At 40.1% G+C, this 14786-nt stretch overlaps 1 protein-coding gene across 1 annotated transcript in view; it reads left to right on the top strand.

Moving 5' to 3' along the window:
- The window catches only part of myo15b (myosin XVB), a 36719-nt gene that overhangs the window by 6530 nt on the left and 15403 nt on the right, over positions 1-14786 (top strand). Inside the window, exons 18-46 of the mRNA XM_042082598.1 lie at positions 1-31; positions 198-243; positions 406-530; positions 1013-1127; positions 1267-1442; positions 1639-1729; positions 3870-3935; positions 4054-4111; positions 4727-4851; positions 5562-5657; positions 6598-6833; positions 7336-7505; positions 7785-7857; positions 8074-8241; positions 8533-8651; positions 8753-8823; positions 8926-8992; positions 9171-9275; positions 9568-9695; positions 11610-11858; positions 12335-12410; positions 12493-12600; positions 12760-12910; positions 13051-13141; positions 13226-13481; positions 13676-13791; positions 13962-14021; positions 14157-14232; positions 14336-14454. The exon at positions 1-31 is cut by the window's left edge and continues 118 nt beyond it. Coding sequence (XP_041938532.1) covers positions 1-31; positions 198-243; positions 406-530; positions 1013-1127; positions 1267-1442; positions 1639-1729; positions 3870-3935; positions 4054-4111; positions 4727-4851; positions 5562-5657; positions 6598-6833; positions 7336-7505; positions 7785-7857; positions 8074-8241; positions 8533-8651; positions 8753-8823; positions 8926-8992; positions 9171-9275; positions 9568-9695; positions 11610-11858; positions 12335-12410; positions 12493-12600; positions 12760-12910; positions 13051-13141; positions 13226-13481; positions 13676-13791; positions 13962-14021; positions 14157-14232; positions 14336-14454 — 3368 coding nt within the window. The remainder of the gene's footprint in view (positions 32-197; positions 244-405; positions 531-1012; positions 1128-1266; positions 1443-1638; positions 1730-3869; positions 3936-4053; positions 4112-4726; positions 4852-5561; positions 5658-6597; positions 6834-7335; positions 7506-7784; positions 7858-8073; positions 8242-8532; positions 8652-8752; positions 8824-8925; positions 8993-9170; positions 9276-9567; positions 9696-11609; positions 11859-12334; positions 12411-12492; positions 12601-12759; positions 12911-13050; positions 13142-13225; positions 13482-13675; positions 13792-13961; positions 14022-14156; positions 14233-14335; positions 14455-14786) is intronic.

Below are 14786 nucleotides of genomic sequence, written 5' to 3'. Positions count from 1 at the left end.
CACTGATGGAACTCACCACCCGACTTGAGAGGTGATTAATCCTACATGCAAATGTCAATGATGTCAATGTATGTCTGTATATTTTTGCATTCTTACATTAATCACGTTTACATTTACTAGGAAATTGTCCAGTGACTCTAAACTAGTGGTATACAGATATAGACAGACTAGTCATGTTCAATTGTGTCTTTTCTCAGATGTAAGACTACCTTTATCCGCTGTTTTAAACCAAATTATATGAAGGTAAGCAATTATGATTATGTTTAATTTCTTTAATAGCAACTGTTCTTTAGACTGTATACAATATTCCTTTTTAAATATCTTTTTATTTCCTTGCACTTTGTAATGATGTTAGAATATTACAGAAGATATATTTCAACATCACATTTTCCTGCATGGTGCAAGTTACCAGGAATGTTTGACATAAACTACATGTCAACACAGCTGAGGCATGCTGGGATACTGGAGACCATCCATATTAGGAAGGAGGGATTCCCCATACGCATCCCCTTCACTTATTTCATGGAAAGGTATCGTTAATAATCTTAGAGTATTATCAAGCAATATGGCAATATAAAGCAATATCCAATGACAACACTACTCTGGAATCCTTCTCATCCAATCAAGAAATTAATACCGGTACATAGTTTGATCAGACCTAACTGTTGTATAAAATCCCAGATAGCAAGAGGCTGGTGGACCGACTGTCGGCCCATGGGGGCAGATCTGGCGGTACGCTAGTGTTTTACTCATTGGTTTTCTGGCAGTCCACTTTATTTATTCAGTTATATTTCTTCCTTAATTTTAATAACATTCCATGACTTTTCTTAATATTCACACAAGTTAAATTAAAGGCAATGGCAGTGGACCCGAAGTAGCGCACAACAATGGCGGCAAGTCACCCTTGGTCCAATATCTGCAAACCTTTTTTGCTATCTGGGATATATTAGGTGATATAAAGATTGCCTATATAAACATTTCCCTCGCCTCACCTCAACTCTTTGGCCTTTAGGTATGGCGTTCTTTTAGTCCAGCGGCCGCCTGAGCAGTCCGATAAAGAACAGGTTGTGACTTTGTTAGAGACCATTGGGGTTGAAGACGGAGAATACCAGCTAGGACTTACTAAGGTGAAATTATCACTTAACTCATCATAGTATTGTTTTATATTTGGGGTGTTCATGTCTTAGCACAAATTGCAAGGTGACAAACATCAATGGCAAACATCCTTCCAAATTCTCTCCCACACACACACACACACACCAACAGGTTTTCATGAAGGAGGCCCTGTACCAACGTGTGGAAGACCGTTGGAGTAGCACACAGACGTGGGCAGCGGTCACCATCCAGAGGAACATCAGGGGTTTCATCTGCAGACGTAATTTTCGCTTCTTCAAACAAAAGGCTATCGTCATCCAGTCCCATATCCGAGGCCATCAGGCCAGGTAAGACAAAAGACTCCTATGACACCTGGCCGGCTGGGCGTTTACACTGCTACAACATTTGACATCTCTTCCATTTTGAGGCGTTTCTAGAAATGACCTAATGAGGAAATAAATATTCAACGATAGAGATACCAGTCATTTTTATTGTCTCCTCTTTTCTCCTCACTGACTGAAACCTGCCGGACTCACATAATAGGAAGTATTACAAAAGACTGAAGCGCTCCTTCACTCAGTTCTGGGCCGTCATGATGATCACCAGGAACACCATTAAGAGACGCAAATGGAGGGTAGGGGTCTGAGATGGAAATCTTAAGATTCTCACTTCTCTTTCACTCTCTCACTCTCTCTTTCGCACACCCTCCCCCCCTTCCCCACCCCACCCACACACACACACCATTTCATTTGTAAACAGTGCTCGCTGATGTATGTAATCCATCAGGCTACCAGGCAACCATTTGCATGTTATTGTTAGGATGGAAATATGTCCTGCCTAGTCTACTGTCATATCTGTATCTAAGCTAGTTTAGGTCAAAGTCTAAGATTTCGTCACCAACAACTTATCTATCATTACATTTGACAGTAATTATCAGAGATCTCAACAGAGTTTACATAAGTGAGCATGTTTATTTTGTAAATAGATTCATATGCCACTCTTTTTACCTGTTAAGAGTTCCATACATTTGTAGGGGGATCATTTTATTTTTATGCCTCAACAAAATTATATTTCATATGAAATATGTGTTTGTGTATTCCTTCAGTCCAAGATTACAGATACCTTTCTCACAATAATGGTTGCCTTTTGAAATCCCCAAATCCATCAAATCAATAATTGAAAAAGATTTGAACAGCAATTTATGTTGCTTTATAATACTCAAGACATTCATAGTATTCAATAAACTGAATACCTGAAATGAAAACTGCTTCACTTCAGAGTGACTTCTTCACTTCCTCTCTCTTCATAACTTTCCTATGTGATCTGCATGGAGATGAAGGCATACACATACCAAGACGTGGGACACACCCCACACATCCAACTCCCAGATGAACACACCCTAATATAGCTATCTTGGACTTCAAACTCTTATCTTGAGCTAAGAACTCAGTTCTCCTTCATTTCCTCTTCTGCTCGCATATGGATTTACTTGTCATAGCTCTTACAACAGGTAAGCCTCAATTCACTTCAACTTAACTGAGTTGATAGACTGAATGTATGATTGATTGCATGGTCTGGAAGAGGGATAGATAACATGTTATTGTTTATTATTATTGTTTGTTATGTATTGAGTTGACATTATCGTACACACACACACAGATAGATAGATAGATAGATAGATAGATACTTTATGTTTAGGTTAGTAGTCTATTTTGTAGTGAACAGCTTTTAAATATTAACAAAGGGTCAGGTAATGACTAGTTTGCTATTTATTATGGCACCTTATTGGTAACACTTATTATGTTACAAGTGGTGTGTGTCTACTTTCCTCTTCTCTCATTTTTTATGGTGCGTGTACTTTGTCCTCTTTGATTACGTATTTACCAGCAGCATCATAAACTAACATAAGCCAAGTACACTGTCCTGTGTCTTTTCAGCTCAGATATTTTTCATTGGTGTAATTCACCAATATCCATATTATGAAATGGTTTGGAGAAAAGAAATACTGTTACCTCTATTCCTTGTAATGTTGCCTCTCTCCAGAGACTGCTTCATATAGATGGGGCCACCCATTCTTATAGCTGATTATGCTTCCTCTTGTATCCTCTCTGTGCTAATGGTTTTGGTATTTTGTTCTGCAACACACAAACAGTAATACAATTAATGGCATTTTCTGAAGTGATGATGAGGAGGATACTTTTTTTCTGTGTTTGCCCCCCCCCTAAAAAAAGAAATAATGAATATCTGTGTTTGTTTTAGCTAGTTTGTTAACATTAGCACTCCCTCTGAATACCAGTATGAAGTATGAATTATGTATTTAGTAGTGTTCTGTGAAGAGCAGAGCCAGCCAAGCTTGGGGACCTTTGACTCAACTGCTATGGGTGGAGCACAGGTGTTCCTTATGACCCTGCTGTTTAAGGTGGAGTATTATGAGAGAGGCTGTTCCTCAGCTATAAAAGAGTGGACCTAAGAATAGAGTCATTTATTGAACGCTCTAGAAGAGGACAGAGCAGGTAAGAAGCAAGCTCTCAAAGGCAATGGAAAGGGATAGATAACACAAAACCTTTTGAGCTTTCACAAATCCAAATATGTTGTGCAATAATGTCAAGAATGTATGTAAGTATTACCTTCAAAACACTGTCACTGTCTATAATACACAAACTATTTGTGTGTGTTATTGGTGCGTTATAATGTGTATTTCTGTCTATGCTTATATAGATTTAGACTTAGTCATATAGTGCATATTTGTCATAATGAGCACATATGTTTTTCAGGAACACCCAAAAAAGACCAGACCAAAGGCTACTGTCAAAGCGCAATATAGTGCTCTAGGCGCTATGGTGAGTTCCACTTCCTAAATTGCACTTCTACAGTATACTGAAATGTTATTGGAATGCTTTTACACTGTTACCCATTTAACTCTCCAATCTGAGCTGGGAGTAACTCTTGTGCTTACAGGATGTTGGTATGTTGGAGATCCCTGCAGAGCTGTCTGCCAGGTTACGGAGTGCCGGAGGTGAGAATTTAGAGCCTGTGTCTGAATATGGAGGTGACTGTGGTCTCCAATCACATTGTACACTATAGGTTACTGTGCTCTGCTTAGCTCAAATCTATGCGCTGCAGGCGATTGTCACATACTAGCCTATAGAACTGGAATGTGATATCAACAATATGGCCGCGGCGGTGTTTGCGAATAAGCCCTATAGACAATAGTAACAATTCAATTGCAAAATACTAAGTAATTACTAGCGGTGAAGAGTTTGATTGGGGATGTCCTGGGATATCGCCAACTCATGGAATGCCTCTCATCCAATCAGATAATAACAAATACTTAACTCAACTCAAACTCATACTCAAATACCTAACTGATGTATAAAATTGAATTTATCTGATTATCACTCCATTTATCTGATTATCACTCACGTATTATCTTTTGCATACTATAAAGTATTATCTTACAGTACATTTACATTTAATAATATTACAGTAATCACAATAATATATTACATGGTGAGGTAATCACAGTAATCATGGTAATATTACATGGTGAGGTATTCCATCAATTCAGTTCTATAAGTGTTGTATATGGTTTTGTGTATAAATGGCTTCCTGTTCTCGTCATGTCTCCCAGGACGGCCACAGGGGTCTAATGTGACAGAGGTGGCTCCCCCACAGATCAAAGCTGAGCACAGTCTTTCTCTGCCTCTTGACATTGACAGCTTCCCTTTCTCACAGTATGCGAACACAGTCTTAAAGGTAAAATATTTTTTAGGAAACTACACTCAAATTTCCCATTATCTAGTGTTTTATATCTGCATTGATAAAGATAGATTGTTTAATAGCCACACAACCAAGGCTGCTGGAATTTGGTTTCTGTACAATGGGTTAAGCTCTGCAGCATATATATAAGTATACAGTATATACTCTTTTGATCCTGTGAGCGAAATTTAGTCTCTGCATTTATCCCAATCCATGAATTAGTGAAACACACTCAGCACACAGTAAACACATAGTGAGGTGAAGCACACACTAATCCCGACGCAGTGAGCTGCCAGCTACAGCGGCGCTCGGGGAGCAGTGAGGGGTTAGGTGCCTTGCTCAAGGGCACTTCAACCGTTCCTACTGATCGGGGTTCAAACCGCCAACCCTCCGGTTACAAGTCCGAAGCCCTAACCAGTAGGCCACGGCTGCCCCCAACACCCCACGGCTGCCCCCCGCATTCTGGGATTTCATCTGTTTGTGTGTGTGTGTGTGTGTGTGTGTGTGTGTGTGTGTATGTGTATCTATTTAAAGTTAAAGTTTCCTCATATTGGGCAGACACTTTTATCCAAAGCAACACTTACTCAGTGGGTTGAAGAATTGAATCCGGGTTGACTGATTGTCAGTTTCTATGAGCAAGCCTGTCACAATACAATCATGTGTGTTAGTATGTAAAATGTATATACTGTATATACCATTTCTATTAGGATGGCTGGTGTCAGGCTCAGGGCAACTCTCTACAGAGACCTCTTACATATTTGGACCCTGAAGACAACTATGTGGCCTTGGACATCTACAAGCTGGTAAGTCTGGCTCCTGCAAACATTTCCTCAGCTTTAACCTTGCAGGGCTGGTGTTTCATGGTTTAAAAGATTTATATGGTGACTAGTTGGCTTTGTTCACTCACTTATCTTCCCCTGATCGAAATGCACATAGCTCTTTACCCATGTTCCTTTAGGCTGCTTTGATTCTTTGGTTAGGCATTTAGGCTACTGGCACCACATGTTGTACCATGAAGGTTTACGGATCCCGGGTACAATATGAGGCACCTTTGCCACAGACGCCAGCCAATTGTACATTGGTCTTTTTAAAACGGATAGAGCCAGTTCAAAGAGTTGCTGCGTCTCAACGTTGTTTGGCAACCATTCTGATAGAAGAAGTATATTTCTTGGCGGAAGAATGGTTGTCTATGAAAACATGGGTACATTTCTTGTTGCTGTGCCTTTATTTTATGAAATCTTAAGTATTAACCGTTCGCATCGTGCCTTACCACGCCCCTTAGCTGTTCCAAAGTCACTGGAACTTACGGCCTCTGACCGTTTATTGCTTAATTGTATCCTGCATCATGTTGTGTCCTGTTAAATGGGCTTGGTTGTCAATCTGGCACTGTGAGAAATTTCCTCCTGATAGCACAAGGAATTTATCACCTGAAACTGTATTTTATACATTTTTGCATGTTGACAAACCCTGACCTGCTGTGATGAGACAACTAGGGGCCATATTGTTTTTTTGTTTGTTTGTTTGTTTTTTCATAGTGAGGTAATCATCCCACATATTTTGTTTGATTCCCATAATCTGATATTGGTGTGTGCGTGTATGTGAATTTTAATGTTTTTTATTATTATTATTATTATTATTATTATTATTATTATTTAGTAGTAGAAGTAGTAGTTGTACCCTAATAGTAGTAGTAGTATATGACAAAGTATATAAACATTAATGTGAGAAATCTCTTGTCTCCAGATACTTAGATTTGTTGGTGACACAACCCTGAATGGTTGGCAGGAGGTGATGCTGGGGAATTACATAGTAGAGAAAGGCCAGAATAGGCCTGCCCTACGGGACGAAATCTTGGCTCAACTAGCTTACATCACCTGGGGCCGGGAAAGTGAGGAGGGCGCCTCGAGGGCATGGCTGCTCCTGGCCTGCTGTCTTAGTGCCTTCACTCCCTCTCCATCACTGGACAAACCTCTTCTTAAGTAGGTCATTCTCCAAGCTTTAGCCCTTATCTTGGGTGTATATATTTTAATTCATTGTATTGAAAAGAAATAGGATTTTCTCTGAAACCAAGGAATTTCAGTTGGATTCTAATGAACAGAAGTTCTTATACAAGAATGAAAAAAGGAATTGCAGAGGCACTCTGAGGTTGAAAAAAAGCCTTTAAGCCCTGATGAAGGCCAATATTGCTGTAAGGCGTAGGCCCATGTGCTTTTAACCAGTTCTTGCTTTGCTTTTTTATATACTTTTTCAACCTCAGGGTGCCTCTACAATTTCTTTTTTAATTTTTCTGTTCAAGAAGAATGCAAGAGTGCAATTTCTTTTTTGGATTCTCACTTCACCCGTTGCAGAAGAGCACCTGAGCAAGGAACTATCTAAAGTCTCCTGAGCGCTCTAAGCCCCTTTGTGTCTTCTTAGAAGTTCTTATACTTTCAAATGTGTCCCAAGTACCTTGCTTAGGTCTGTCTTTTATGGTGTGATCAGGTTCATTTCAGACCAAGGTCCCGAGGAGTATCGCTCACTATGTCAGCACAAACTACTTACATCCCTTCAGCTACCAAGTCCAACTGCTCGACGTTACCCACCAACCCAGTTAGAGTGGACTTCCAACCAGCGCAAAGGGAAGATGGTGGTGAAAGTGAATACGTTCAATGGTAAACTATAGAAATGCTAATTTTGTCATTTACATCCAGGAATTATTGGTCACAATGTCTGGGAGTGATTACATTAGAAATCTTATCTTGAATATGAGACAGGAATCTACATTAGAGTGGTAAATATTACAGTATCAATATCTGGGGTGGGAGATGTGGTGGGAAAGGCAAAAACTGTTTTGACTAAACATTTGACCATGTTTTCCAATCTATGTGTGGTGGCAAGTTAATATACTGCAGGGGTCAAATAGTTATACAGTGAGTTTGATGTCTTTGTAGATGAAGATCTGATGACTGAAGTGGATTCATGGACCACAGGAGAACAACTGGCTTCCTGGCTACTGCAGTTCAGGTATAATACAGGAGGAAATACTAGTATAAATGTACTTTTGAATTATGAAATAGCATTGGTCTTTTACCTTAATAGGGTAACCATGGTCTGTGCTACAGTATATGGACTCTGTTATGCTTGAAAATGTATTTGCAAATTGGTTAATAAGTTTCTGTAATATACTTTTGTCAAGGCTGTCTATGTCATTTCCTTGTTATTCATATGTAATGCTAATAGGGGTGTGCCAGAAAGACCTCGAGGCTGGTCAGTGTCTTTGCTGTCAGAAGACAGTTGGACAGACCTCATTGGTTGTGACTTTGTTATGGACCTGTTAGCTGGAGTGGAGACTGATGTTCGCCTTGACCAGCCCTCCTCTCATCCTGATTATCTCTTTAGCAATGATGGGTGAGCATTTGCACCACTCTATGTGCAACCTTTTTAAGCTAAATGGTTAATAGTTAACAGCAGTGTTTATAGCTTCACACAGCTCTCTAGTGCATCATTCAAATTCCAATGCCTTGCTTACTCATCATTGTCCAATATGTATATTTCAGTTTGGTCAGGAACAGCAGAAAGTTGAAATGTAGAAAAATTATTTGTTAGACTTAAAAAGATTTGAAGCTATGTTTGGTCCAAAAGTACATTTGTCTTTGTTGTGTTAATTGCCTTATATGTTTTGTATTGTTATTGGATTAGTTTGAGCATGACTGATCTGGATGACGAGATCCCCCCTGCCCCTCCCATGCAGGCCCCTGGTCTACCACCAGTGACCAGGGCTGACTGGGACAACTATGCACAACCCAGTAGAACACAGGGTATGTCTAAACCTCAAAAGAATAAATAGACCACTGCTGTGAGCTGAAGGCTACATGGTAGTTTGCACTGTACAATAAGGAAGTATCTTTGTGTTACAAAGGATCGAGAGGACGGCCAATGGATGCTTATGTTGATGACCTCTTTGATCATGTGCTGGACCAAGGGCCACCGGTGTGTACTGGACATTATCAGAATTTCATTCAATCCAAATACTTCTGATCTTGACTCAAGCTGTATCCAACACTGCAGCTCATTATGGTGCTGTGTTTGTAGGACATGGAGCGAATGGCTATGCTGAACCGCAGGATGAGGGGAGGAGGAGGCATGTTCCCAGCAGCAGGTGTGCTTCGCCGCAAGATACTTCGCTTTTTTATTATGGTTTGATGGTGCAAATGTCAAATCAACTATTATCCAGAAATATATAAAGTTTTATATATAGTACTATAGTTTAATATGGCTACATTATTAAAATGAAGTGATGTTATTCATCAAAATGTATGCTTTTTTTTGTTTTGCAGGAATGCCCATGAATCCTATGATGGCAGGTTATGCCAACCCAATGATGCCAAATATGATGTCTGCTGCCTCCATGCCCATGACCATGCCCTATGCAGCCATGCAACGTACATTACCTAAGTGAAATAAATACCTTTGAAATAAATACCTATGAGCCTTGTGCATAAAATGTAGCTCAGTATTGCTCAGAAATTATGCAATTACGTTATTTTCTAAGTATATCTGGATAAACTACTCTACCCTAAATAGGGGGCACCATCCAACACCTTAAACTAAGATTTAGATTTAGATTTTGTCCCTTTCATTATTCAAATGTAACATGATTAAGTTAATCTTTCTAATTTACAACCCCTATTCTGCAACTCTCATTATGTTTTTGTTGTTTTTTGTGTTGTACAGCCATGATGATGCCAGGTGCTTTTCCTCAAACCACCACCGCTAGTTTTGGCACAGGCATGCCTGCAGTAAATTCCCAGCAAATAACAGCCTCACAACAATCTTTCATAAATGAGCAGGCACGGTTGCTGGTGAGTATGTTGAATATTGTTTTTTTCTTTTAAATATATTCTCGTCTTTTTGTCTAAGCCTGTATGTTAAACTTTGTTGTTAACGTTTGTATGTTACAGTTTTTTTTCAATCGCTAACAAGCGCTTACCCATACTTCAGATACTTCTTCTAAACTCTTAACACAGACTCACACCTACAAAACACAACTGGCCAAATGGATAATTTTCTTCTCAAAAACACATTTTGTTAAATATACTACTAACACATCTTTCTCTGCACACACTAACTTTATCAAAACACTAGGAATCTGACTCAAAATTAAATTATTCTGTCAAAGAAAAACACTTGTTTTCACTTCACAAGGTACATGCAGTCAATCAAAGTACACCAGGTTTCAAAATACTGGCTATTGTTGACATTACAAAACCTGCATAGACTTTTATGTTTCAGTTTTACAGGTATTTGCATGCAATTTTTACAGTAAATTTCTTGGTTTGGAACTGTATGTCCACATGTTATGTTCACATACAAAAGCATTCCAGGAGGTACAAATACTGTTAGAAATACTATTTACAGTATGATAGAACAGAAAACGTTTTACAGTATTGCAATGCTTACAGTGAACAAAAATATCCATGAAACACACAAGCATTCTGAACAAAAAAACAACAGCAAAAAGCCCAGATAAAAAGGAGGGAGCTAAAAAAATGACTGTATCTAATCTCTGCAATCTTCAGGGTTAGGCCACATGTTTTCATCAACATCGCATTGATTACATGGTGAATGATAGTGGCACAAACTTCATTACTGATAGCAGTTCTTGCAGCCAAATGGAATGCCAGGTCACATTCTTACACCTCTACCTTGCCCTCTCCTTGGGCCTGCTCCTCTCACTGCTCCTGCACCTCTCACTGCATCTCTCATCTGGGCCCCTTGTTCTTACTCTTCCTCGTCCAGACATTACAGTGTTTGTCTTTTTCTGTTTCTGTATTTAAAAACATTACTCCTCAAAGTCCTCCTTTTACTGTGTCAGTGTAATAGAACAAAATAACCCCTGCCACTGAGTCTAAGCCAGACTGGAATCAGCTGTGGTTGGCCCAATTTACCCAACATAAATCAGTTGTGTGTCAATTATTGAATTGTTTGTTCATTATCAGCTGAGATATATTGTTTTTGAACTGATATCATTGCAGAAGCAGAGGTTTTTATACTGTATTTAAGGTTTGGAATATTGTTTTTACTATTGTGGGATGTTGTGTGTTAACATTCGTAAGTACTGCAAAAACAATCCATAATTTTGTTGGGAGGTATAGCTTGTCTGTTAAGAAAATGTAAGCATTGAGGAAATGTGTTCACTGACTGCATATCGTGTGAAAACGACATGAAATGTGTGAATGGTATGGCCACAAAAGGCCGATGCTGTGCTAATTGTATTTAGAGTTTTGAAAATGTGACAACTGGTTGGGCAAACGCTTGTTAGCGACTGAAAAAAACTGTACCTGCACCGTACGCCGGCAACACGGGTTCGATTCCCGCCCTGTGGTCCTTTCCGGATCCCACCCCTACTCTCTCTCCCATTCGCTTCCTGTCACTCTCCACTGTCACTATCATTAAAGGCATAAAAAGGCCAAAAAAAATATAATTAAAAAAAAAAAAAAAAAACAACTATACAGTGCATTGCTTTGTATGCACTGTAGCACGTTGACAAATAGCCACCAAATAATTGTACAGTGCATTGCTTTGCATGCAGCGAAATGACATAATCCACCAGACAGGCAGATGCAAACAGACTTGGAAGATCTCACCAATGACGTAAAAATGCTTGACAGTTAGCTGGCCTGGCACATGTCAGAATGTCTATGGTTGCACCACAGCTAAACAATGCATGGAAGTCAGTGAATGATCAGTCTAATTGACATACCTCTCTCCTTTAGGCACAGCAGATGACTGAGCAGGCCCTGAATCTTTCACAGCAACAAGCTCAACAGCAGCAGCAGCAGCAACAGAGGCGCCAGCAGCAACAGGAGTGGCAGGCCCCAAGGGAGAGGCAGAGAAGCCCTGACCGCCCCAGGCAACCACAAGTCCAAACCCCAAAGCCCCCTCCTGCCAAGGTGGAGTCTCCACCATCTCCTCCTCCTCCCCCACCGCCTCCCAATCCCCCAGCAAAGCATCACACTCCAGAGGTACGTGCCATAACCCTCTGTGTGCATTTGTGGGTGTGTGGACCTGATCTTATGATTGACAGCAAGCTTGTTGTGGTGTTCCACCATGTATCCAACAATCTTATATGTCCATATTTATTTTATGCTGGTCTCTAGACTTTATTCTTGCACTGTTGCACTGTTGGACTTACTCATTTGCACCATCACCATGACACTCACTCACACAGAGCACCTTACCTTACTATGCACAGAGAATCCTATCTGGACATAGAGATGTGTTAAAAAACAACTCATTTGTTTTAGGAGTGTACTACCAACAACAGAATTGTTAATTTACTTTTGTTCATTCATCCTCTGCCCCAAAAATAGTAAATAGTTCCAATCTTAGTCTTGGTTTCTCCTGTAGTGAGAGAGGCTATATGTGTTTGTTCACACAATGATTTGTATTTGTGTGTGTGTGTGTGTGTGTGTGTGTGTGTGTGTGTGCCTGTGGACAGCCAGAAATAGATTTGTCAAACCCTGAAGAGGAACTTGAATCCTTCCAGGATAAAAAAGAGTTCTTCCAGAAAATTGGTGAGAAGAGGTCCATGAAAAGATATGTCCAGATTTTAATGAAACTGAAAGTACTTAATTCAAATTAAACTCTTCTTTTCAGTCTCCCAGGATGTCAAACCAAAGCAACCAAAAGCACCCAAGCCTGCAAGACCTGTTTATGTCAACCCACCTCCACCCAAACCCAAACCTCCATCTCCAGTTAAACAAGGTTGATACCCTTCCTCTTTCCCCAACTATAAGCATAAATGCTATGACAGACATTTCTCACTTCATCAAATCAACATTTAGATTGTGGTAGGCATAAATGGCCAAAAACAAATGTGTAATTAAAAGTCACCAGCTTGTTCCTCTCATCTCCATGTCACAGAAAAGCCTGCCCCAGAGCCCCCAAAGGAGCCTGAGCGGCCGAGTCCAAGACCTGTGTCTCCCATGCCAGAGCCCAGCCGCAACATCCGTGACATCATCAAGCAATACCAAAACCGGCCTCCTCCTGAACCCAAGGGATTCGAGCCTGTTAGGTACAGTAGGATAAAGCTAAGCACTATGCAATACGCTAGTCAATATGCAAAACGCTAAGAAATATGCTATGGGTTTATTATGAGTTTAAGTGTTGTGTGTTATTGTTATTGTAGGAGTAACAGTGCTTGTTCAATTTCAGAGTTCCTGCCAAATCCTTCATAAAAAAGAATGACCCCAAAGAGGAAGCACTTGCTATTCTCCGAGCCAAAGGTCCAGTTCCACAACAGAAGGTAATACTGTATAATCATGAATTCAGTCCTTTTACACAATATTGTCCCTGTGCATGTATAATTTTGATGTCATTCTTTGAGCAGAAACAGTGGACACCTCCACCACCACAGCCTAAGGTGCAAAAGCTGCCACCACCTGCACCAACCCAGCCACCCCCTACTCAGCCGCCAGCACCTCGCTCCATATCTAACAGCATGAGGCAGAAGCAGAGTTCACTAGCTGATCTCTTTGCGTCTCAGCGCACCCAAGCACCACCCCCACCCAGTCCTGACTTCCCTCCATTCCCCCCTCCCGCTCCTGCCATCCCAGACCCACCGCCTACAGCTGCACCTACACTTAGTGAGGAAAAAGAGTATTTTTTGTGCATGCTTAGATAAACGAATGACAATAGCAATAAACGTATACCTTTGACAAATGCAAATTACAACGGCATCTACCAGTCTAAGAGAACTCTACAGCTCTACAGCTGTACTAGAATATGTTTCAGAGGCTGTGTGCTTTCCACAAATATTGCCCATGCTTTGTTTATGCAGATCAATACCACAGACTGTCGGATGAGGATAAAATTCGCTCTCAGCTCCACAGATTTTCTGCCAGTGTATACTTCTCTAACTCTAGTATGCCAGGTAGACTCTTTTTGAGGAAGGAGGTGAGCTGGATATGAATTTACTACTTGTCTGATTTAAGCATTTAACCAAGGACATCTTACAATAATAATACAGCATATCAAATAAATGGTCTATTGTTTGGTCTGTTGATTAAGTTACTTACTACTGTCAACAACATTGTAAACTTTGGATAATTTGGGCTTTTTGCTAGGTTTTCTATCCCAAAGAGAAGTTTAACCACACATACGTCCTTAACTTGCTTTGTGAGCAGGTAAGTAGGCTACCCCACTTCATGTTTACAGGCATGTTTGCCTATTTTAAAAGGCTTAACTAATTTAGATATGTTTCATTTCATAGCAGGTTTGCCATAGATTATTCAAACTGCCTGTCAATCTTTTTGTTGTAGATAATGAGAGACACCTTCTCTGATTCCTGTGTGAGAATTACTCGTGAAGAACGCCGCAAGATGAAAGATTTATTGGGTGTGTAAGCTGCGACAGATGTCTGGGATAGACCTACTGCACTGATGATTTACCCTTTGTGCATCAACAGTTTTTACAGATAGTGTCATTGTCATTTAAACAGGCCGATTCCAAGTAGGTAATAGCATCAGCACCATACAGGATGATACTGTGAAGAAGAGAGTTATCATGGCTGCAAGAGATAACTGGGAGAACTACTTCTCACGCCTCTTTCCTCTAAAGGTAATGAATCCAAATAAAGTTTATGATTTATGAGATGCAACGGACATTTATGCTCCTCTCACTGTTGTTACATTACACAGTTATTGTTACCAGTACAGTAAGGTATTCCAATGGACCATTACCATTGTGAAGACTTTCGACATGTATGGGCTGAAATACTTTTGACATGTATGGGCTGAAATACTTTTGACATGTATGGGCTGAAATACTTTTGACATGTATGGGCTGAAATACTTTTGACATGTATGGGCTGAAATACTTTTGACATGTATGGGCTTCTTTCCCAGCACCGGTAGCTATTTTCATATTCCCCCTCATGAATGATTGCAACA

The sequence above is a fragment of the Alosa sapidissima genome, chromosome 24 (assembly GCF_018492685.1).
Source record: "Alosa sapidissima isolate fAloSap1 chromosome 24, fAloSap1.pri, whole genome shotgun sequence".
Classification (NCBI taxonomy): Eukaryota; Metazoa; Chordata; class Actinopteri; order Clupeiformes; family Clupeidae; genus Alosa; species Alosa sapidissima.
This window is presented reverse-complemented; position numbering and strand designations above follow the sequence as displayed.